This window comes from Artemia franciscana, chromosome 19, assembly GCF_032884065.1.
Source record: "Artemia franciscana chromosome 19, ASM3288406v1, whole genome shotgun sequence".
NCBI classification, from domain to species: Eukaryota; Metazoa; Arthropoda; class Branchiopoda; order Anostraca; family Artemiidae; genus Artemia; species Artemia franciscana.
Window position 1 is genome coordinate 34,477,275 of NC_088881.1, and position 25,863 is coordinate 34,503,137.

Here is a 25,863-nt window from a genome sequence, read left to right on the forward strand (position 1 = left end):
GACGGTCATACTATTTATTGAAAAACTATTTAGTACACAAACACCATCAACTTTATATCAGACTTATTATCAAAAAATCCAAATTTTGAAAGGAAAAAAACAAAAAATTTCAAATGTACTCAAAATAAATAAAAACATAAAATAAAGAGGAAAGATCAAAGAACAATTAAAAAAAAATTAGATTGATAAAAACTACGTCAAGTCACGTCACACCCAAGAAGCAAGGGAAAATAAATTTTTTTACGAATTTTTTTTCCTATTTTAAAAATTATTTAAAAATATCCTTTCGTTTTATTTCCTCCTAGATTTTTGCAGCCAAGAAAAGGATAACGTTTTCCAGGTGTAACTAAAAGTCCAGGAAAAAAAACTAAAAGACTAACTCAAATTTAGATTTGCTTTTGATATTTTTCTTCTAAATTCCGATATTAAGAATACATTTGAAGATGGATTGGTCCAAAACTGACTGATTTTCACTAATATTGTAAAATTAGCAAACTGAATGATTTTGAAACAAATTTCATGCATGGATTTTGCACTAATAAAGAAAAAACTTAAGTTTATTCTGAGTTCTTTGAATCTTTATAAAACTTAAACCACAAATGATCCCAAAATTGGTAGATAGAAAATTATAAAACGGTATACTCAACCCTTAGTTCTGGTATTTATATATAATTCATTTTTTTAAAATAATAAAAATAACAAAATTCTATGGCAACATATCAACATCACTAACCGACTAGTGTTAAATTTATCCCATGCACAAATGTTTATTCTATTTAATTTTTTCCCTCTTTTTTTCTTTGTGAAATCTTCATTAAATACAGTATGCATGTTTTTGCCTATTGATAAGTCTAAGTCAAGCGGTATTGAATATATGCTCACGGGCAAAAACAGAACCAACAACCAGAGATGCGGTGGTTCTAGGCCTTAGCACGTGGTGGGCAGCTACCACCCCTCCCTAGTTTTTCTGATATATGACATTATTTATATGACATCTATATTCATGAATTCTTTTCAATTTGTATTTCTACTGTCCTGTGTTATAATTTGCCCCATTTCCAGATTATGGGGCCTAAAACCACAATTGAACAAGAGAACCGCCAGCTAGAAATAATAGTGAATAGAAACAGTTTTCCATGCTCAGAGCCATATTTTTGAAGTGATTAAACTTGGCCGTACCCTAAGTTTGGAAAAAAACAAATAGTAACTTATACAGACTGGTTCTTAGCAATAAAAACATTTTTCTTTTCCTTCAGGAGTCCCTACTCTTAAGAAAAAGGGAAATTCTGAGTTCGATGCGAACAAACTAAATTTTGCTGTCAAAACCAAAATATTTTAAAAGCTGAATTCAAGCTATATGCCATTGCAGTCAGAAGTTACTCGGACATTACCTGCTGAAACTTTGATGATTTTATAAGTGATGCATTTAGGTCGAAATTAAAAAATAACAAAGCGTTAATATCTTGTATTTCTATAGATATTTTTAAGAAAATGCTATCCTAGTAGCAAGCATACTATAAAATAAAGCAAAATGACTAAAGTAGATGTACCAAAGAATATAAAATAGAATAAAACAAGTCCCATTAAAGAAATGAGTCCTTAAACCAGGGCCAGCAAGCAAGTAGCAAGAAGGACCAAACTTTTGAAATTTGGTCATCAAAAAGATAAAAAAAATAAATTGATTTTTGAAGTAAAGAATAACTGAATTTGTCATGGACACCCATAAGATTAATGAAATCAGACAAATACCCCTCCCCAGACAGTATTTTTCATACGTTTCTACTGGCCAGAAATTTGTTTTAAGTTTCATAAATTACCCCCTAGAAAAATGTTTGCAAAGATCCGTGGCAATTGTCCTTAGGATTTATATATCCATTGCTGGTCCTGTCCAAAACATATATGTATACAAGTTTTACTAATTTCCACTGTACAACACTCAGGGGCAAACAACATGGCAGTAAAGATGACAGTAACCAATTGAATGAGCAGCAATTCAAATCTCTGCGAAACCGTAGAAGTAAACCAATGAAATAAATGTCAACAAACAATTTTGTACAAAGTTCTTGAAAACGTGTAGTAAGGTGAAACGTGGCCTTGAAAACGTGTCAGCACAGTGTCTCCTTTCCGTTCAGCCGTTGCTTCTCGTCACCATCCCTTAAAAAGTAGCTATTGTAAGGATTTATTCACAATCACAGCTAAATCAACACCAAAAGCTGACATCGTTCTGCAGACTATGCAACACAGAAACACACACTGAAAACACTTAGACAGGATCTTACCTCTGCTCCATTTGCTCGCTACGAAAAATGAAACAGAATTAGTGTCTTTGAAACATCAGCTGTGACAAGCTAATACACTGGTTTTAATAACAATGACACTAGAACCATTTTATAGAATATATATTACATGGATGTAGACTGCCAGACGTCTTCTGCTGGTTGAGATCTTTCAGCTGTAGTCACTGCCATTCCATTGAGCTCTTTTTCCATTTCTAAGGTGAAATCATCTGGGTTAGCCATAGGCGGAATTGTTACAAATTGCTGTGGAGGTGGCATTTCAGATAAGTCTTTTTTGGAAAGGTGATTGACGATTCCAGCCCCTAAAGAGTCTCCAAGGACGTTGGTGAATGTACGGAAGCGGTCCCTGCAAAGGAATAAAATATAAATAATAAGTATTATTATAAAATATAATCCAATAATATAATAAATAATATAACGAATATAATTATTATTATAAAATATAATAATAATAATTTTTAATAAGTGCAGAAGTAAAAGACAGTTTTGGATCAAAAGAGGTAAAAGTTAAAGAAGATAAAGATCTTCCTGAGCCATTGCTGGCGCATAGGGCGTCGAGTCGACGTTTCAGTTGCTGAGTATTTTTTTACAGGAACAAGTAGGAAGCTTGTCACCCAACCTTGCTGCAGCAGGGATCGAACCCGGGTGCTCCGTATTACCAAGCAGAGCATTAATCCACTGTGCTACAACAGGTTTTAAAAGAGGAAAAAGCAGTTCTTTATTTTGAATACACAGGAACCATACATCTTCACCCCTAAGATTAAGCACTCCTCAGAAATTTGTAGACAAAGGAAAATGTTATTGAAAAAGAAGCAGTAGCAAGGTTTTATTCTTTCTTGTACAATAAAGGTTTGAAGTATTCGGAAAGCGTCATGGCCTTAAAAGAGCGGAAATACGAATACTATTTAAACACTAATGCATAAAATATACTTGAAAAAAATGAGATAAAGGTAAAGAGACGATAAAAAACATAAAAAAATTAAAGATAAAAAAATGGAAAAAAGACAGCAAAAGAGGGAAATAGTAGAAGAAATAAATAATAAATAGAGAATTAATAGTAAGAAAATGAAAAAATAGGTTATAAGAAATTATTCTGATCCCTTAGCAAAACCGGCATCCAATAACCCAAAAATCAATCAGAAACTAAAATTTTATTCGCAACTCTTTTGAGGATGCTAAACGAGCGACATTCTCAAACCGAATAAGGCAGTTTATTTCCATATAAAGTGAAAAGCAAATAAGGGATTGACACCCGGTTTCAGAGTTGGAGTATGCGGAATTTGAACATACTCAGAATTACAAAGCTTATAATTTGACCAATCAAATACAAAAGAAGAAAATCTAAGGGTAATGGAAAGATCTCCGAGGAACTGAAGAAAATTGAACGATGTGCGTACACCCATTAAGTCTTAAGTATTGAGAGATTTGTTTCTGGATTGAATTTATGGTTTTATGTTAAATGTTAGAAAGCGGTGTAAGAAAAGAAGGAAAATTAGACATCAAATTAAATGCCCAAATATCTACCGGATTACTTTCGGGTTTCGGGGTGGGCAGAAAAAAATAGGACCTGGGTGGCTCGTTGCCTTCCAATCACTTCTCACGCTTGCAAAGCAATTAAAACTCTAAATCTACAATTGAATGAGCCCTATACAAATTTTCTACGACAAATCCTTCAATACAAAGTGGTCTGGTAAAAAAAATTAAAAAATTCTTTCTTCCGCTTCTCAAAGACAAATCCCTTTTGACGTAGGTAGCACTGTTGTATCTTAGCGTATGTTGTAACTTTGTATTTTTCTTTGTTAAAAGCATGAAACGTGCACTATATTCATTTTAAGGATAGTTATTTAATTAACAATTCAGTATGGATTAATGTGAAATAATTTAAATTTCGTAATTGGATGGTATAGATGATAATTACTTTTCAAATAGTAAACAGACAATTTGTCTTTTGAATTCTCTATTTTGCGATACATTTAAAGATATTAAAGTTACCTTTAAAAATCTATCAATTCAACCATGTGCAAGAAACATAACACTATGAAAGAGGATTCTCAGAATTAGCCATAAAAAGACGTATTTGAGACCTTTCTCAAAATGTCAAGGCTTCTGCATACCTTCATTATAATCAATTCAAAATGGTGCTTAAAACATTTTTTTTTCTTTTTTTTTTTATCAAAGAGGATGCCTAAAAACGATAGTGGTCATCCCTTGCTCTACTAATCGAGTCAGTGGACTGATGAATTTCAGATTCGATAGAGGACAATAATAATAAGTAGAATAATAAGAGAGGATAAGTATAATAATAAGTAGTATAATAAGTAGTAGAATAATAAGTAGAGGACAAACCTGAGGTACACGAGAAAAAAACCATAAAAATAATTTTAAAAAATGTTCGGCAAGAGTGCTGGCATCGAACCAAATTAAAACTCTCTCGAACAGGTCTACTACCATCAAATTAGGATACACAATTTTCTCTATTGTACAGCTTAGGGGTGCCTAACTTAAGGGAGAATCTATTAATATACAAATTATTATACTTTTACATCGATTAAGATAATTCTTAAATTGTTCACTAATAAATAGCTAATAAAATAGAAAACACAGAATATTACATTGAAAATCTTTCCTATTATACTTCTTTTTATCTGCACTAGGCTTTGTTGTAATGATTTTAACCATGGCCCTTACACAATCTAAAAAAAAAATCCCACAACCCTGAAGCGGCGTGCCAGATTGTATTAGGTGGTCTGCTCATAAATATACGTTACTTGTTTCGGTCTTACGTCTATTTTTATTTATTGGAATAAACATTTCTCAGTATATTTCTAATAACTTTTCCAAGTTTTTTCTTCAATCACGCTGTAATTCGAATAAACCCGTTTTTCTTAACATTTATTATGATAATTGACAATAATTGTCTATTGTCAAATGTTATTAGCAGCTTAGAAACTGTTTTTATAGTGAATTGTAAAATATAGAGTAATTTTGTAAAACACTGACTTTCAAATAAGTAAAAAAAAAAACAACTGCTACTAGCAACTCACTGCAGTACATAAGTCACCAAAACAGCTGCGTACACCCCTCTTCCACCCCAACTTATTTAAAGCTTAACTCTTTACTCCTTCTCGTGAAGTTTTGACTTCCATTATGTCGTACCTTGTGACCTCTTCTCATCCCATTCGGGAACGAACCGATTTTTGTTTGGCCCTAAATGGATGGTCAAAGAGATAATCTTTGACAATATGTCATCCATCATCCGTAAAATCTGGCCAAGCCACCTTAACTGGTCTTTCATGATTGCCCTAGATAGTGGGATTAAAAAATATTTTTTATTCTGCTTATTGTTTGATATGAAGTCAGTCAAAGGGATACCTAACGTTAAGACTATATCCAGGGGGTAGGGAATTTTCACCCCCCCCCCAGAATGTTTGTCGGACTCGTAAAAACGAAACAAAAATGAACATAATAAAATTTTCGATTTTTTTTTTGTAACCCCCCCCCCCCCCCCCGCACGAAAAAATCTTGGATACGGCTCCTGTCTAGCACTGTATTTTGACAATTCCACAGAAAAACATTTAAGAGATCCTCCGATGCGTCTATATTCAGAAACATACTTGACCATTTTCATTGTCATGGCTTCCAATATTCCAGTCTTGGTTCACAGACTATCTCCTATTCTTTATAACATGGATACTTATTGTCAGTAGTTCATATATCGCTGTAAATTATAATCAAACCATATCTAATGTATACAGTCGCCAATCGCAATATGGTTTAAAATTAACTCCCGCGATCAAAATGTCTACCTGCCAATGTCGCACAACCTGGGGGTCACCCTCTCACAGGAGTGTTGTTATCTCATACATGAATTCTTAAAAATCATTCAGGTAAAATTAAAGGCTTATGGGTTAAAGAATTATTTTTGTATTAATGAAAAAATCTCAATGAAATGCACATGAAAATTCTAAAATTAAGTCAATAATCAATTACATAATTACGTAAAGCTAAAATAATGAAAATAAGGAGTGTGGCCTTGAATTCTACAATTCCTACCGACCGTGCTGATCTCCGTTTCATGGCCCTTCGGTCAGGAGTCGCAATGGGGGGTCTGCCTTCCTGTACTTTCTCACACCCTTCCTGTTTACCTTCCCCAGATTTCTTCAGGTACCCATTTAAGATCTGGCCGAGCCCACACTCACACCAATGACCCCCGTTCAAACCAAATAACCAGTGACACTAGGTCCCAAACCCCTGTTCTCTCGGGCAAAGCGTCTTAAGTCAAGCGTGCTAAAAACTCAGCTAGGGCGGCTTATTGATTAGGCTCTATTGATTATACAAATAAATAGGCAAAGACTATATTTTAATTTTAGCGCAAAAGGGGAAGTGTCCTGTTTTCTGTAAACCTGTTTTTTAGTAGGGAGGGGGGGGGTCATCTTGAAAATGATTGAGAATTGATGGTCTAATCGAACATGCTTAGGTCATCATAATGAATCACACATCATTAAAAAAAAAAACTATAGTTGAAAGGTGTATAAAGTGAGAAACCAAGATTTAAACCAATCTGAAAATTCTTTAGATTCAAAATCTGTTGATTCTTGGAAAATATATAAGCTTTTGGTTTATTTTCTCCTATTTTGCATTTTTCATGCGTGAAATGGTAAACTCGGCTATCGCATCTTTAAACAGATTCTCCGTCAATCATAAAATCATTATGCTTCCAACCGTATCGAAAACGGTATATCACTGCTTAGACTCGTCCAAGCGAAGCCAATCCAGTTCATTGCTGAAAGAGTTCAGATGAGAAAACTCCTTAATTTCCCCTGCGGGAATGATTTTCCCCTCTTATAGTCGGAAGCTTCGATAATCGAAAAAGGTAAATAAGTTAGCTTGGGGACGTTTTAATAAACTGCTGAAGGGTCCTTCTCTTCATTGGTTTTGAAAATCTTTGTAAGAAGAAATACGGTCTCAGTGCATGGCATCCTATTTCAAGGACAAAGACAGTTTCTTTTATCATCCTAGAAAAAAAATCTCATGCTTTAGACGATAACGGAAAGCTAGAGTATGTTTCTTGCCAGTGTTGTTAAGTCTTATAAGTGAAAACAAGAAATTAAAAGCAAACTCATAAGAAATTAAATAATACTATTCAGAGTGAAGTGCTAATAAGGTACCAAGGACAGTGAAATGAAATCTGATTGCTTGAATTGGCTAAGTGGAAACTAAAACAACCAAATATGCCTTAGAAAATCGGCAAAAACTTGAAAATCCAATTCAGGGACCCCTCGTGTTCAGTAATACAGTTTTTGGTGGTACGTTACTACTACTTCTGCTACTACTACTAGAATCTCACCGCAGCACCAAGCCGTCTGACGCTCCTCCTTCATCCCAATCTATTCAAAGCCTCCCTCTTTACACCCTCCCAGGAAGTTCCCATTTTCTTTAAATTTTTCTTTATGATATCCTCCCACCCCAATCGTGGACGACCTGCTTTCACTAGACGGTAGGCCAAAAGGAATAATCTTTGGCAATTTTTCATCCTTCATCCACAAAGCGTGCCCTGGCCATATCACCTCAACGTTTCTCTCATTATAGCCCTAGAAAGCGGGATTGAGCCCCACTTTTCGTACAGCCTACTGTCTGAAATATGGTCAGTCAGCCGAGTACCTAGAACAATCCGTAGGCAATTTCTCTGGAAAACATCTAGCAAATCTTCATCTGCTTTTCAGAGCGCCCATGCTTCAGAGCCATATTTGCCATGGTCATCACTGTAGCTTCCAATATTCTAATCTCCCTATTCTTCCAAACCTTTTTTAACTGTGAAAAAACACCCTGAGCCGTGGCTATTCTATTTTTAACATCTTCACTGCTCCCATCGTCTTTGCTAATAATACTACAGAGGTAAGTGAAGCTGGCCACCTTATCAATCTTTTCATTACCCAACGTCACATTTTCATTTTCAGTTACTCCTAGGCTTAGTGACTGTCTTCTTAACATTTATTTTTAAGCCTATTCTAGCACCTTGAATACGTAAAACCTCTAAAGTTCCTCCATTTTAATCACACTTTCATCTAGGGTGCTTAAATCATCCTCAGCATAGTCTAAGTCCAGGAAAATTTATCCTCCCCATTTGATTCCGTGGTCTCTCATTGCCTTTCCTGTGCCCTTAAGACCAAATCTATCAAAATGATCCGTATAAAGGGTGATAGAACACAACCTTGCTTAACTCTTGATTTAATACAAAACCAGCTTCAAACAATGTTGAACCAAATAATTATCTCAGAAATTTGATCTGATTTTATTGAGAGGGAGGATAAGTTGAGAGGATTTTCCATAATGATAGAAGTGGGCTAGTAGCTAGTAGTAGTAGTAGTGGGCTAGTTTCAATAGTAGTGGTTGCCAAAGAAAGAAGGGTGGATGAAAAATTAGCCAAAAATGAGCAAAAAAACTTATGATACCAAGCAGTTTAAGAATTATGGTTTTTTTCTGAATCTTTGGCTGCCCCTAGGCCTCAAAGATCAATCTTGGCTCAAGAATATTTTCTATTCTTTACTACATGGATACTTATTATCATAAGTTCTGATAAAAAAAAGAACGTGGGAGAAAGCGTGGAAAAATCAGCTAAAAAACTTATGGAACAAGGCAGCTTAAGAAGTATGGCTTTACTGGGAACGTTTAGCTGTCCCTGAGCCTCAGTAGATTGTTAATGTTTGTAGGGGCGAAAAGAACCGTCAAATTTGGAACATTAATTGGTTCAACGTTGTAAAACTGATGAAAATGTGGTACTTGCGTAAAGAATTCACAGGTTTAAAAATTCTACGAAAAATCATGGAAAATCATGTTTTTCCGGTATGATTGACTAGGGGGTAAACTATGAAATGGAGGTTAATATCTTTATATTTTGATTTTCTTAGTACTTTGAACAATGTTTCAATATTCCATAAATTTTTCAAGCAAATAGTGGTTATGTTTAGTTGTCCATTGCTATTCAAAACTTTTTACTATTTTACCTTATGGTTGCTTGATTTGTCAAATATTCAAAACAAATTTTACCACCACATGCTGAGCATGTATATTATTCGAGTTTAAAGATACAAAAATGATTGACTTGTTGAAACTAACACCTCTGTTCAATATTTTCTTGAATGACAATCCACTCCACATAAACTACTGATACAATATTCATAGTAAATATGCAGAAAGAATTTTCCTATTATCCGTATCTGGATATAACTTTTCAAAACAAAATTCTCTAAAACAACAAACAGACAGTTTCAGTTTGTTTTCAATTTTCTTCAAATTCATATTTATGTCACCCATATCTAACACTTCCTTGTCTTAGCAGTTCTTAGCACTTTATATTCAAATAGATCAGTTTTAAGGACACTCCCACCCTCCGCAAAATTTTTTTCAAAGGTTGTTTTAAACTGTATTGAAAATTAGATTATGCATGCATAAAGCACGTTTCTCATGGGCACCAGCAGGGGAGGGGGGAGAGCTAGGGGGCCATGGACCCCCATGAAAACTTGGGACTATAAGGTAATTATAAGGAAACCAAAGAAAAGACAGCAGAATAGGGGAAAAGCATGGAAAAAATGTGTGTTGCCCTATTGTTGGCTGCCTGCCAATAGATTTTGACTTTTAATAAGGAAAATATAAGTTTTAGTTTGTGACTGAGTGACCTCTTTCCAGTTTTCCACAAACATTATTTCTATATGATTTGGTCGGAGTAACGAAAATGAAAAATTAAATTCTTCATAGTAATGAATGGTAAGTAAATAAAGTTCCTTGTCAATAACGAAAGTATAAGAGCCTAACTATGGATAACATTAAATAAAAAAAAATCAGCTTTTAATGGGGATCCTAAATATGTATTTGTTTGTTAGTAATTAGTGAAGTTATTAGCACACAAGAAAGTTCATATATTTATAGAAAACACACGGAAAATAGCTCATTAAGGGGCAATTTCGGCAAAAATATGCTGTCAGCTTTTGCTTGCATTGCAAGAGTACCATGAGCTGATATATGAAGCCACTATAATCACAAATCTTTCTCTGGATCGAAAATACTGGGAATTTCTGTATTTTCCCCCTGAACGGATACATTATTCGTGTTTTATTAGCATTCTTTTTCCATGAGTGATTGTATTTATCTAGTTGTTACTTTGATAAAAATTGAATGTTTTACAGTTATTAAGCATAAAGGTGTCAAATATATTGGTTTTTTGTATTCAAAATTAAATTAGATATGTTGATTTAAAATTTTTTTATTTGATTTTCTTCATCTTAGTTTTAACGTTTTACTTTGAACAAACTACTTTGATAATGCGTTATTTTCTACAAGCACTGAGGCCTAAAGGAATTAAATATGTTGGTGTTTGATTACCAAATTCAAAACTGTCGATATGGTTAGAAAGTATCTGTCCAGCGCTTCGGCATTGCTCAACAGAACTGAATGCTAGGAGTTATTATTATAGTTTTTGAAAGTAGGCTATTGTTTTGTGTATTTTTGTAATTAATTACTTTTTCATTTTTATATACTTTTACTTTAATCGATATACTTTTTCCGTTGCCTTTAGAAAATATTTTTATCTAAGCTTCCTCAAATAAATTAAAAAAATTAGTTTTTTCAACTGAAAGTAAGGAACAACATTAAAACTTAAAACAAACAGAAATTATTCCACGTATGAGTGGTTGGCCTCCTTCTCAACACCTCGCTCTTCACACTACAGTTTTTCGACAGTTTCAAAAAAGGTAACGTATTGTTCTAATTAAGCAGCCCTTGTGTTTCAGGCCCGTTTTTGAAGAATTGGGTTAGAATTTAAATTTTGGCGTAAAGAGCGAGGTGTTGAGGAGGGGAAACCCCTTCATTTATGTAATAATTTCTGTTCGTTTTAAGTTTTAGTGTTGCACCTTACTTTTAGTTCAAATAACTTGTTTGTTTTTTTAACTTGATTTCTGATCTTTTTTAAATGATGCCAGGATATCTAGATCCACCTCCACAGAAAAATCTCCCTCCCCACAGAAATATCCTCTCGAAAATTCAATCCTGGCGAAAATTTATCCCGGACAATTACCTTTAACATCTTCACGTGTAAAATCGAATTGGGAAGAGAAAGCAAGACATATAAAGACGTTTCGCATAGGAATTCTGGAAAATTCACACAGTGTGAAAATGTCCCCTGAAAAGTTCACCCCGTGGAAATTTTCCTCTCCATGGAATATTCTCACCGTCTAGAAAATTTGTCGTCTCCTTCCCATCTGAAAAGTGTATGGATACTTCTCACCAACAAATACTATACGTAAGCAATTGGCAAATTTCAGAACTTAAAAACCTTTCCCCAAGGGCTGTGGGAGGTCATTTTATCTCCAAAGGCATAGTTAATGAGCCTTTCAACTATGATGAGCAAAACAGCTATCTTAAAATTTTAATCAGACGATTTTGAGAAAGAGGTGGAGTGGGAGGGGCCTATTTACTGTTAATTCTTTTGGTCACCCAAAAAATGGCACTAGAACTTTTCATTTCCGTTACAATGAGCTATCTCCTGGTTTTCTAGGCCGACTGGGTCGATACGATTACCTCTTGGAAAAAACAACAAAAAAAACATGCATCCGTGATCTTACTTCGGGTAAAAATAACAAAATTCTGCATTTTTGCAGATATGAACTTGAAACTTTACAGTAGAGTTTTTTGAAACGCTGAATCTGATGGTGTGATTTTCATTAAAATTTTATGAATTCTAGAAATCAGTCAAATTTTCTTAGGTTTGTAGTTTTTGATGGATAAGAATAACCTTAATGAAACTTATATGTTTCGAATTAGCGTAATAAGCCAATTCTTTTGATATATCTATTGCATCAAAATTTTATTTTTTAGAGTTTTGGTTACTATTGAGCCGGGTCGCTCCTTGCTTATATTTCGTTACCACGAACTGTTTGATTAACCATCAAATCCAAACAGATATCATTGGAATATTGATGGCTTTTTTTTAGATTACCAAAAATATTGTATTCATGAGACTTTACAGTTTCATAAAATATAATTAAACAAATAGAAAAGGTTTTTTAACAAAAGTAAGGAGCAAGTTTAAAGCTTAGAACAAATTGAAATTACTCTGTATATAATTGCCCACTTCTCAACGTCTTGCTCATTAAACAAAAGTTTTTTAGTTTTTCAAAAAATCTTTGGGTTTTCCGATTGCAAATTTTCTTTAAAAATTTGGACAAAAGCTAATCTTCACAGTAAAGATTAAGGAGCTAAGGAGGAGACAGCCCCTTCATATAGTGAATAATCTGTTCAAATTGGTTTAAAATCTGTTCCTTGCTGTCAGTTGAAAAGCTCCTTTTTTAATTTAATTTCTGATTGTTTTCCAAATCATACCCAGGCCTGACCAAGATATAGTTTGATGTACTGGTCTTTAAATCCCTGTTTTATTGATTTTAAATTGTGTAAATCAATAATTGTACGTTGATTAGTACAATCTTACGTCTAAATTTGCAATTTCAATTTTGGATAAAATTTGAATGTACTTAAAGAATTGGCAATGAATTGTAATTTTGGTAAAAAAAATCCTTGTTAACATTACTACTAAAGAATTTCAGTGGGATGAAAAGGAGCATTATTGTTTGCATGGATGGAAATTCTATGAGACTTGATTTTCTACATAACTGAAGCCATCACAACCTCTATAATAGTATTGCCTTATCGATATTTGTTTAAATACATTGAAGTATTTCATATAAATAGAAACAGAAAAATATTACCATATACAATTGTTGTAAACTAAGTTCCTAGCAGTATTTCCCAACCCAAAGAAATTTCCTGGCGAGACCGATTATGGCCTGCCTTGGGGTTTCCACCTCTGTGCTGGTAGATAAGGGAATGTAACATTTTAGCTGTATAGATAACAATTTAATTATTTCATATTCCCCCTTACCTCTTTCAACATTTATATGAAGCCTCATGAAGAGTAAGCACTTTTTGCATTAAAATGTACTTTTCTAGGAACTTACTGGAATTCACTTCTTTTGCAACTGGGAAGCCTCAGAACATAGATATTGATACTTTTAAATCAATCAACTTCTCAGAATTTCAAATTGATTACAAATTCGTCCTCTTTGAGGTAAAGTTGTAGTTTGGTACTTTAAAATGGCAGGAAACAAGACTACACTGCCTTCCCGTGGCCTAATCTGTATGGTCATTTAAACAAGAACCTTATTTTTACGTTTGAATTAGCTCCTTCCGAATTATCTTGGACCTTTGATTTGATACAATCACCCATGGGAAAAAAACAAAACAGATAAATATGCTTCAATGAAGTTTCTTCGAAAAAAAAAGAAGCGAAATTCCACATTTTGAAGATTGGAGATTGAAACCTCTACAATAGGGTTCTAATATATGATATATCTAATAAAGGGATTTTCAATGAGATCGCTTGCTTTTTTGGGAATATTTCTCATTTGTTCAAAAATCAGGCGAATTTTCTCAGATGTTTGGTTTTGGTAACAATAAACTGAAAGAATTTTATATATTTAGAATCTGCATAAAAAGCCAATACTGCCGGTGTAGGAATTGCCATGAGAATTCCATTTTTAGTTTTTGTGAATATTGACCAAAGTCACTTTTTACTTCCAGTGTTTTATGAAAAACATTTTGATAAGATTCTCTTGTGACGAAAATTATTTAGTTGAATAAGGCAATCAAAAGAAAGAGAATTAATTTGACAGCTAGATAAATAAGGTTTTAATTTTTTTTTTCTTTTGTTATCTTATCTTTTTCTAAATGTCTGAATATATAAGGGATTTAAGTTCGAGGGAGAGACCTGTCCTGTTATGGAAGAGTTACATTTTACGTAACCTTTATAAAATCAAAACGTGGGATTTTTGAGTAGCTACTCCCTCTGTAAACTATTCTAAGTCGTAGGATATTTCATAAAGACAGGTCTACATCTGCTTTGATCTACCAAAGCAATAGATATTTCTGTAATTTTGGTTTGAGTTTGATTTTCTTTTAAGATTCAATGCATAATAATTAAATAAATTATTGATTGAACAAATTGATCCCTTTACCAGGAATCCTTGTCGTTTAAAATTTACTGATATTTTGTTTCATTTAGTCTGCAATTTAATTACTCTTTTTGTTTGACAGTTTTGTGCTAAAAGTATTTAAAAATAAACTTATTAGTACGAAAAAATATCCTGAAATATATTCCCTGTCACCCAACCACTACTGTTATTTTGGCGTCTGGTCCCCCCCGGAAAATTTTCTGCCGGCACCCTTGATGATTCTAATCATCAAACCTTTCTCCCGTCCAAAAATACTCATCCCATACGTTCCAATGGAAGAAAATGGGTGAATTTGAAATTTGACATCTTCCCCTCCCTCTGTTGCATTTTATGCTGGACAAAACATAATATTTATGACAAAAAAATTCCTTTTATCCCCTTCCTTCTGGTAGCATATTTACAATCTCCTAACCTCTTCAGCAGAACAATATCTACGGAACCTTAACTATTCAGATTACACGACCCATTAAATTATAGAAGTTCTTTAAATTCATTAGCTTCTTAAACTAAGTCATACTTACAAGAACCAATCAACGGCAAGAATTAGGGTAACATCTTCTGCTGGTAGACCAACGGTATCCAGCACCATCACCATGGTAACTAATCCAGCTTGGGGAATTCCGGCGGCACCAATACTTGCTGCTGTTGATGTTATGCTAAAAACATAAAATTATAAAAGTCGATTTTTAATAGTCAAATTCTTGAGCCAATTTCCTATTAGATTATTTTTCTTTCTATTTTTGTTTTTCTTTTTCTTCTTTTACTATCAACATCTTTCTTGTCGAGTACTAAAATAAATTTATTCCTGTACCACTAAATAAGTCAAATATGCCTCAGCAAAATCTTCTCGAAATGCCAACATTAAATATATTTACATACAATCGAGAAACGCATCTAGAGTATGTTATCTTTATGAGATTATATGTGAAAAACTTTGGATAAGTTTCTCATATGTTCCAATTTTTTATAGTAAAATAGTTGCCTCCATAGAATAACTGGTTTGACTTTCCCATTTTGAGCTGAAACTATGTCTAAAGCTAATAGCTTCTTCGGAACTGCTATAGTCTCTTTGAAGGGGAAAGGGTGATCATTGACAATATATCATAAGAACAACTGTTTTTTTTTTTTTGTTTTTTTTTTTAACTGAAGAACTTGAACCGAATGCTTGGTGTAAGTTCCACGCAGAGATGTTAAAAAGGTTGACTCAGGCACTTGACAAGAGACATTCAGTAGGCATTGAGTATATTTATGAGAAAATGTTTTATTAATTCTAGCAGGATTAATAAGTTTATAAATATCAGGTAGATTATTTGTATTTTTAATCTGAAGAATATGTTTCAATGGCTAAAAACTTTGAATTGATGGTCGACTTACATTGTCAAGTACCATGTGATTTAGAAACTTTTACTCTATTTAGTTGTTTAGTATTCTCATACTAAAAATAAAAGAAAGTGAATTTAAGAAAATAAATAAAAGAAAATGAATTTGCAACTCAGTATTATCTAATCTTGTTTTTTCTCCCATAATAACCAATAAAAGTAAAGCACACTTTTGGCATGAAGCTATAGGAACGTAGTCTCTGATTTTGTCTTTGGTTATAACAATCAACTAGTGATCATAAACCTTAACGTCTAAACTTTAAACAAAGTACGGATATTGTGTTGTTTCTCTAAGAAACTTTTGAATTAAGAATTTCTTTCTGCTTGCATTTTTTTTAAACTTTGAAAATATAAGACAGGCTCCCAAAATAGGCATAAAATTACGTTGGGGACGATTGCGATCCACATAGGGGCAAGGATGATTTTCAATAAGCATTGACGGGCCTAATAAGAACATAGAACCGTATTTATTTGTATTTCTCACTATCATGACAGAGACAAGCAGCATCAAAAGCTACTATCTCCTCTATAGATAACTTTTGACAGTCAGGCTGGGGGTTCACCCCTCTGGTCATACTTATAGTTAATTGGGTAGATTTGAACGTGATAAATTGTAATTAAAAAAAAAATAATCCGAAGCACCATCTACAGGTGAAGAAGACAATGAATGAATGATTGAATGACTGTATTTAAAGCCATTTTTCAGGCCGTATACATACATATACAACAACAAACAAACTAAATAATGTAATACTCGACTTTCGAATAATAAGACCCTTCCGGACAAAATTTTCCACTGCTACTATATCTATTTTTGACGTCGACTTCAAAGTTCCAAGAAGGGGCTCACGACTACCCACACAAAGAAAGCTCCCTCAAGATCACCGCAAATCGGGCAAGTATACCGCATTTCCGGGTGAAACCTATTTTTCCAAACACAATAAAGATGGAGACAGTTTGCTCGCACCTGCATCCAAGACCTCAGATTCTTTTGGGATCCCTAATTTAAAATATAGCTCTTCACCACAATTATCTTTCACCTTATAGTAAGGTCCCGAGTGAATGGTCAAAGGCAGTAATTATAAAACTCTTCAAAAAAGGACAAAAGACTAAATGTGACAATTGGAGAGGCATCGCTTTACAATCAGTAGGCAGCAAGGTTTTGTGCCAAATTATTCTCAATAGAATTCAAAGTAAAGTGGAGAAAGTTCTGAGAGATGAACAACATGGATTCCGCCAAAACAGATCGTGTTGTGACCTAATATTTAGCCTGAGAATCCTGCTCGAAGAATCTAACGAATGGCAGGTTCAATTACTCGTAGTATTTATTGACTTTCTCAAGGCCTTCGACTCGATACACCGCGAGACCATGTGGAAAATCTTAATACATTACGGGATCCCGATTAAAATTGTAAATATAATTAAAGCGCTTTACCTCGATATTAAGTGTGCAGTACAAACCGAGGGTGGCCTAACGGACTGGTTTACCGTTCAGTCGGGTGTAAGGCAGGGCTGCATTCTATCGCCACTGTTATTTGCCATAGTCATAGATTTTGTGCTTCGTGGATGTAGCTTCAGTGAGGGTCTACAATTAAACCCACTAAGAACCCTCCATGATGGTGTTTTTGCGGACGATATTGCACTCTTCGCTCACGAATCAGAAGATATACAACACAATATAAATGAACTTGAGCGTGTGGCAAATGCTGTTGGACTCTCCATAAACGCTAACAAGACTAAATCAATGTCAAATGCAGTCATTCCTGACTTAGCTGAGGGACTTTTGGTCAACAATGAGGAAATTGAAGTAGTGAGAGAGTTCAAATATCTAGGCAGCATTCTTACGCAAGATGCCAATCCTGAAAGAGAAATTTTGTGCCGAATAGCATTGGCTGGCTCTGCCTTCAATTGTCTCAGAAATGTTTGGAGAAATAGTAAATATTCCCAGAAGCTAAAACTCAGAATTTATAATAGCAATGTCCTCTCCGTTCTTACATATGGTTATAACTGCTTAAGATATATTTTGAATATACATTGGACTGAGAGAATACGAAATGATGAGATTTATACCATAACAAATCATACCCCCATCCTTGATACCATTAGAAAGCGACGATGGATGTATTGGGGGCACATGGTGCGAATGGGTGATGGAAGGCTACCTCATGACATATGGTGTTGGATACCCCCCGGCCTCCGCAAGTCAGGGAGACCCAAAATGACAGTTGGCAGGATGTTAGAGAAGGAGGCGAAGCTGGCGAGGTCTTCGATGGAGGAGCTTTGGTCGAAGGCTCAGGACAGGTCGTCGTGGCGAACCACTGTTGCTGCCTTATGCGCCCTCAGGCGTGGGAGGACCTAAGTCTAAGTAAGTAAGTTATAGTAAGAACTTAAGCTTTCCGACTGGCTAATGTCGTTCCACCACTTCTGAAGTTATTGGTCTTCCAGCCTTGTTTGGATCTCTGACAGAAAGACTTTGTGATCTGATTTATTTGATACTTTGTGATCTGAAATGTTGAGTTTATTTTAAATCAGATCCAAACTACTAGGGCAGTACTAACTTTGTGGACGCTTCAAAATCAGATCTTGCTGTTGTACCTGTTGCGCTGACTTCAGTTAATGAGGCGTGGTATGCCCACTCAAATTTGCAAGTGTATTTTTCTCAAAATTGGCGGTTGCACAGAATGACTTCGTGGCTATTTATCAAATGGAAAAGTGTTTAGGAAGGTCATTTGATTTTATTAAATACTGTGTACCGAGGCTGCTCATTCACTCTCATTTTTCAATTTAATTATTATTTTTTTTTAATTATACAATTCATTATTCAATTCTATCTTACTCTGTAAAATTCAATTAGCTTATTTCATAGGACATAGTAATCATAGATCCAACAATCCTTCAAACTTATTCACATGTTAAACGACGCATATTTATACTTTACTTTTGAAACAAGTTCGCCGTCTTCCCCATCAGTGACCTTTACTCACTTACTGACCTTTACTCAGTGACCTTGAAATCACATTCACTGTTATGTCAATAATGGCATATTGTGCATTTGAATAATTTGTAGATTTTAGAAAACAAATACCTTTTTAAATTACTTTAGCTAACGTTTTTAGTATAATCAGGAAGTCCACTTTCTAAAAAAAGGCAAGTACTATCTAGCATTTGTGATAAAAAATAAAGCTTTCCCGAGATGACTAGGGAGTGCTAAAGAAACTATGACTCATGGGGTCACCGTCACAGAGTAGCCCCAGTGATTATGGTTCTCGGTGAAAACTAAGTGTTTTGTTTCAGGTTTACTCTTCAACGTGAAATCTAAAAACTCCAAAAAGAAGTTTTAAGTATACAAAGCGTCGATGAATATATAAACAGAGGGCTACATTTAACGGATCTCTGCTTCCGTGAAATCACCGTTTTCATTCACTAAATGAAAACATAAGATAGTTTTCAAAGGGTAAGAACTTTCAATAAAATGATCAGTTTATGAGTATGAAGAAATACCTTCACCAATAAACAAAACTAGGCCTCAATGTTAAAATAGCACTTGATCCTTGCAGTAAAAACTCAAATACACTACTGGACTCGAGCCCCTTCGAGGTATAACTTTTAAATCCTAGCTTCTCACAAGGGTTTCGAGCTAATGGACTCGAGCTATTGGACTCGAGCACCTTCGGGGTACTACTTTTAAACCCTAGCTGCTCACTAGGGTTTCAAGCTATTGGACTCGAACCCCTTCGGGGTATAACTTTTAAACTCTAGCTACTCATAAGGACTTCAGCTAATGGGCTCGAGCCCCTTCGAGGTATAATTTTTAAACCCTAGCTGCTCATAAAGGTCTCGAGCTAATGGGCTCGACCTATTGGAATCGATTCCTTTCGAAGTACAACTTTTGTAGCTCTGTAGGGTTACACAAAACCCTACAGAGCTCTGCTCTGTGTTTTGAGCCATTGGACTCGAGCCCCTTTGGGGTACAACTTTAAAACCCTAGCTGCTCACTAGAGTTTTGAGCTATTGGGCTCGAGATATTGGATTCGAGCCCCTTCAAGATACAACTTTAAAACTCTAGCTGATCACTACCACGTTTTATCGAGATCCAATAGTTCCTTCTGATGTAAATCGAATAAGAATAATATATCCCTTATCGGACATAGGTGGAATGAAATCCAAAACCATAACTTTAGCCATGGCTAGGTCTGACTAAACGAAACATGACAAATGTGTCACGTAATTATGCTGATAAATGAAATATTAATAAGTTTCTAGCCCCTATTCCCCCAGTGGGTCAAGATCAAATGTAGACTAAGAGGCAAGACTATGAGCCAATAGTCCCCTTCTGGTAGATGTACCCAAACCAGGAACTTAAGGATTAAGCACACATCCCGTAAGTGTTGGATCGGGTATGGCCTCCTTGAGAGCATTATGGAGCACTTGTGTTATTTAACACTGCATTGGGCTGAAATCAGAAAACCATTTCTTGTAGATGCTCTGATGACAGAAAGTTGTGATTTCTCTCAAAAGGTCAGAATAAGGAAGGATCCAACAACCGTTTCTTGCAGAGATCCAAATGGCTTGAATTTAGGTATTCTGTTTTCCTTTCCTCTCTCATCAAAGTTAGGAGGAGTATCCATCCTCAGAACGTATAACATATCTATAAATTCCAACCAAGTTTAGTTGAACAAATAAACGTTGAAATGGGGACAAATCCATTTATTTAGAAAGTGAAAACAGGTACAAAAGCCTAGATATTCTGATCACATATACAGCGATCGTCATAAGTGGAAATACTTATAACGCATTTCTAATGATGACGATCGCTGTCTATGTAATCAAAATACCTAGACTTTTGTAACTATTCTCACTGTCCAAATACTTGAATTTGTCCCTATTTGAACGTTAATTTGTTCGTCATAGAAAAGCAGTGTGGTTTGAGAAAAGGATACCAAATTAAAGATGATACGTCAAAAACAAGTTTGGTCGATATCCAAGTTTCGGTCTAGGCAAATTAAGGAAGTATGACTGCTTTGAATTTTGATCAGTTTTTCTGCATTGTTTTTAAACAACAAACCAACAAAACATAAGAACTTGTTCTCTTAAAACATTCTTAGGGGTTGACAGAGATTAAAGAGCTTTAAAAGCAGAAGATTACAATGTTTGAAGAATAAAAATGTCAAGATTGTATTCACCTGATAGCAATAATATTTCCAAGAGTTAAGCTAATACCTCTAACTTGCGCAATGAAAAGGGCAGCGACAGCTTCGTATAAGGCAGTGCCGTCCATATTAATAGTGGCGCCAATGGGCATAACAAATCGGGTGACTCGCGGATCGATTCCGTTCTTATCTTCTAAGCAAGCTAAAGCGACTGGGACAGTTGCTGTACTAAAAACAAAGAAATTTTATAATTTATAGTACATTAAAAGCATAGAAAAAACTTAAACTATAGATGAAACGTATAAACGAAAAAACGTATATAGAAGAAAGGTAAAACTGGAAGAGTAAAAGTATTGGTAAAAAATTAAGATGAAAATTATACACGAGTGCTAAACTGAAAACTGGCCGTCTCAACGAAAAAACAAAGAGAGCTAAAACTTAATGAAAAGATATCAAACAAGACTGAGGCCAGTATAGAGAGAAGATGAAAAACTAAAACAACGCAGATATTTCGCCTGTATGCTAACTAGGCGTCCTCAGCCCAAGATAAACAAAGATAAAAGGAAAAAACACTGAACTAAAAACACTGAACTAAAAACAAATAAAACCACCACCAATATTAATAACTACAACTTTTGCCGATTGTCATTTTGGTCTTTTAGGTCAATATTTTTCTTTTGCGGCAGGCAATGTTGAAAAATGGTTGGAAGTTTTACAAGAGTACCAAAGGGGGTTAATGTACAAGAATAACAACCGTTATAAAAGCTCCTCGTCAACGCCAGACAGTTTTAAATAGTATTCGGCAATCTTCTGCTATTTTTTCACAGTTCCAATCCTCTCAAATTTGTATCTTTGGGTGGTCGGAAGTGCTGTTAATTTTTATTTTTGCCATAAATCGGAAAAGACATTGAATCGTTTACTTATGGTGACCGAATGGTATTGCTTCGACAGTTTTAATAATATGAACAATATGAAAAGTAGGAACCTACTGCTAAGTTTAATTAAATAGTAACCGAATATGGGAGATTTTATTTTCTTCCAAATATAAGAGTAACTAACATCAGAATGATATTTTTGGCTAACTATGGAAAATTAACAGGAGTACACGCCCCAAGACAATCGAGGATGGATTTTGATAATATATATATATATATATATATATATATATATATATATATATATATATATATATATATATATATATATATATATATATATATATATATATATATATATATATATATATATATATATATATATATATATATATATATATATATATATATATATATATATATATATATATATATATATATATATATATATATATATATATATATATATATATATATATATATATATATATATATATATATATATATATATATATATATATATATATATATATATATATATATATATATATATATAGGGCCCGACCGATATGGATTTTTGGAGTCTGATAACGATACCAATATATCCGTAGCGTACCAATACGATAACGATATAATTTTGCCGATAATATCTTTTTGGGCGTTCCTTATTGCAACAGTTTTATTTGAGGAGCATACTCTAGCCTCGATAGTATACGGAGATAAGGGTATGGGCGTCCATACTCTTCGAAAAAAAATCCACCTAAAGTTAGAGCCTCCATTCTGTCCAAATTCATACTCATATGTTTCACCCTGGTCTATTACACATCAAAGAAACAGCCTCAATAATTCACTGTGGATCCCAAAAATTAGGCCATTTACAATAATTGTTTGATTTTTTTTTACCGTTTCTGATCAGCAGCTTCTGAGCACAAAAAAAGAAATGATGGATATTTGCGGAAGTGACAAATAAAAAAGAAATTAATCAAAGAAGCCGGCTTATTTACATAAACACAAATACGTGAAAAATGCGATTGAAAGAAGCGAAAGATATTCACTGAAATATTAATCATTCACGTATTAATTTGAAAACTTCACTTTAGAATTAAATTCATATGATATGGTCTCTTGCTAATGAATCCATGCTAGGCACATTGGATACAGTAATGTAGCTAAAGTCTTAAGCTCGGAGGAGGGATTTAAAGAATATGTTGACAGAACCGTCCATTATGCCGACAAATGCGGATGCACATGCTAAAATTCCAAGGTGTTGAAACGCATCGGTGAAACCTTGAAAATCCTCCATCCCACCTTAAAACACCCCCTTCCTCCTAGCGGCGTTCCTGACTAGATATCTTGGTTTTAACCGATTATACCTTGGATCTTTCACCCGCGCAAGTGAACATTCACAAAACAGAAATGTATGGTTTATTATATTCTATTTAGTTGTTTTTGTAGAGGATGTAGGTTCTTGAGGCGCCCATATGTTTAGAACATTGCTGCACCGGGTGTGTATTGACAACAAATACACATTGACTTCATTTGACTCACCTGAGCTGCTCCCTCAACCATGGTCAGACTTTGCTGGTGGCTCCGTTCCCAAGAACTGGACAAGCAAAAATTAGCTGAGGAAATCTGGTGCCATCTTCTGGACAAGTTGCAGATAAATAAATAAACATAAAAAAAATATAGGCCGATAACCGATATTTTTTTTCTCTTACATCCAATAATGACAGTGACCGTCATATCGGCCCGATAATATCAGCCGGGCCCTATATATATATATATATATATATATATATATATATATATATATATATATATATATATATATATATATATATATATATATATATATATATATATATATATATATATATATATATATATATATATATATATATATATATATATATATATATATATATATATATATATATATATATATATATATATATTATATATACACATTATATATACACATTATATATATATATATATATATATATATATATATATATATATATATATATATATATATATATATATATATATATATATATATATATATATATATATATATATATATATATATATATATATTCTGCAATTATATATATATCCTTTATAGAAAATATATATATATATATATATATATATATATATATATATATATATATATATATATATATATATATATATATATATATATATATATATATATATATATATATATATATATATATATATATATATATATATATATATATATATATATATATATATATATATATATATATGTATGTATGTGTGTATTTTTTCTGCAATTCACTCTACACTTGGTCATATTTCCTCCTTTACCTAAAAACACTTTTTAAAAAAGAGAATTAGTCATATATAAAGATAAACGTTTTTTATATTTTCCACCTTGTGTTTAAGCAAAGAAAAATTCAGTTATAGGGGATGGCAATCCATTTTAAATACCTGATGGTTATTGACTATTTTCAATTTAAGATTCAAGAATTTATTTAACGGCAATTTTTCAATTTTTTAATTTTGTAGTTAGAAGAAAATACTTAAAGTGTATAATTTTTAAAGAAAAATGGTAATGATGAAAATTAAATGAAAAATGAAATAAAATGAAAATGATGCAAAAGGTTTTAGAAGGTTTGTGGAGGAGGACAGCAGCTAATCTTCTGCTTGTATTACTTTTTGTTCGTTTTAAGTTTGACAGGAGTATTCGTTTCCATTTTTTATCGTTTTATGATACATTTTTTAATTCACATCAGAGTCTGTTATCCTTTTGTTTTTTTGTGATTATTTATTTTAATTTCTGTACGTTTTGTTTATAATTTATTCTTTGATATTAATTTCTAGTTTAATCTTGAATTATTATAAGGTTTTGTTTCTGCTTGCTTTAGTTTTAATTGCATAAGAAAAACGAGTTTTTTCCAACTGAAAGCAAGGAGCAACATCAAAATTTAAAAAGGAGCACGAATTATTATGTATATGAGGGGGTTTATCCCTTCTTCAATACTTCACTCTTTACGTTAAAGTTTGAAGTTCGTCAAAGTTTAATTATTTAAGAATGACTCCTGAAACACAAAGGCCGTTTAATTAGAATAATAAGCTTTTTTAAAAGTTTTAAAAAATATCATAAAGACCAAGGTATTGAGGAGGGACAATACCCTCTCATATACGTAATAATTTCTTGCTGTTTGAAGTTTTAATGTTACTCCTTACTTTTTTGCGTTTATAAATAACTTTACTTTTTTTTAAATAATGCTCGGAAGTCAGGTTCCCTCTCTATGGAAAATTTCCTTCTCCCACAAAAAGTTTTTTCATGAAAAGATCCTCCTACGTAATCTCCCCCTTCCCCGAAAAATGTCTGTATACTTACAGATAGCCTATACTACATGTAAACAACTGGCAAAGTTCATAGATTGCAGTCTTTCGCCCAGAGACTTTGGGGGGTCAAGTCCTCCTCAAAGACATTGTTATTAAATCTTTCAACTATGCTGAACAAAATAGTTATCTCAAAATTATCATCAAGTAACAATGGGAAAAAGGGATGTGGGAGGGAGGCTAGTTGCCCTCCAAAATTTTTTGTCACTTAAAAAGGGCACTATAATTTTGTTTCCCAATCAAACGAGCCCTCTTCTAATATTCTAAGATCATTGATTTGATATGATCATCCCTGAAAAAAAACCGCATCCGTGATCTTCCTTCTGGCAAAAAAAAATACAAAATTTTACATTTTTTGTAAAGGAGCTTGAAACCTCTACATAGGGTTCTCTGATAGGCTGGGTTAGATGGCGTGATTTTCATTTCAACATGTTTTGGGGCGTTTCTCCGCTTTTTAAAAACTGTGCAAATTTTCTCAGGCTCATAGCTTTTGATGAGCAACATTAAACTTGATGAATTTACATATTTTGGATAAACATTAAAATTCGTTCTTTTGATTTATCTGTTGTCATCAAGACTCTGTTTCTTAGAGTTCTGGTTATTATTAAGCCGCATCGCTCCTTATTTACAGTGTGCTACCACGAACTATTTGATCAGAGAATTATTAAGTTTTAGGAGATGTCTGTAATACCACTCTTCTA

The 25,863-nt window shown here is 33.4% G+C and overlaps 1 protein-coding gene across 16 annotated transcripts in view; it reads right to left on the reverse strand.

Annotated features, from left to right (window-relative positions):
• Window positions 1–25,863, reverse strand: part of LOC136039604 (excitatory amino acid transporter 3-like) — a 180,120-nt gene continuing 154,257 nt past the window's right edge. For 13 of the 16 annotated variants that reach the window (XM_065723488.1, XM_065723485.1, XM_065723481.1 and 10 more), the window contains 5 exons: window positions 20,919–21,113; window positions 14,878–15,012; window positions 2,407–2,643; window positions 2,280–2,297; window positions 1–2,154 (listed from right to left, as the gene is read on the reverse strand). In XM_065723488.1, the coding sequence (XP_065579560.1) occupies window positions 2,106–2,154; window positions 2,280–2,297; window positions 2,407–2,643; window positions 14,878–15,012; window positions 20,919–21,113 (634 nt within the window). In that variant the 3' untranslated portion in view covers window positions 1–2,105. Of the gene's footprint in view, window positions 2,644–14,877; window positions 15,013–20,918; window positions 21,114–25,863 lie in introns of all 16 variants that reach the window. The other 3 variants (XM_065723486.1, XM_065723477.1, XM_065723479.1) reach the window with 2 other exon arrangements.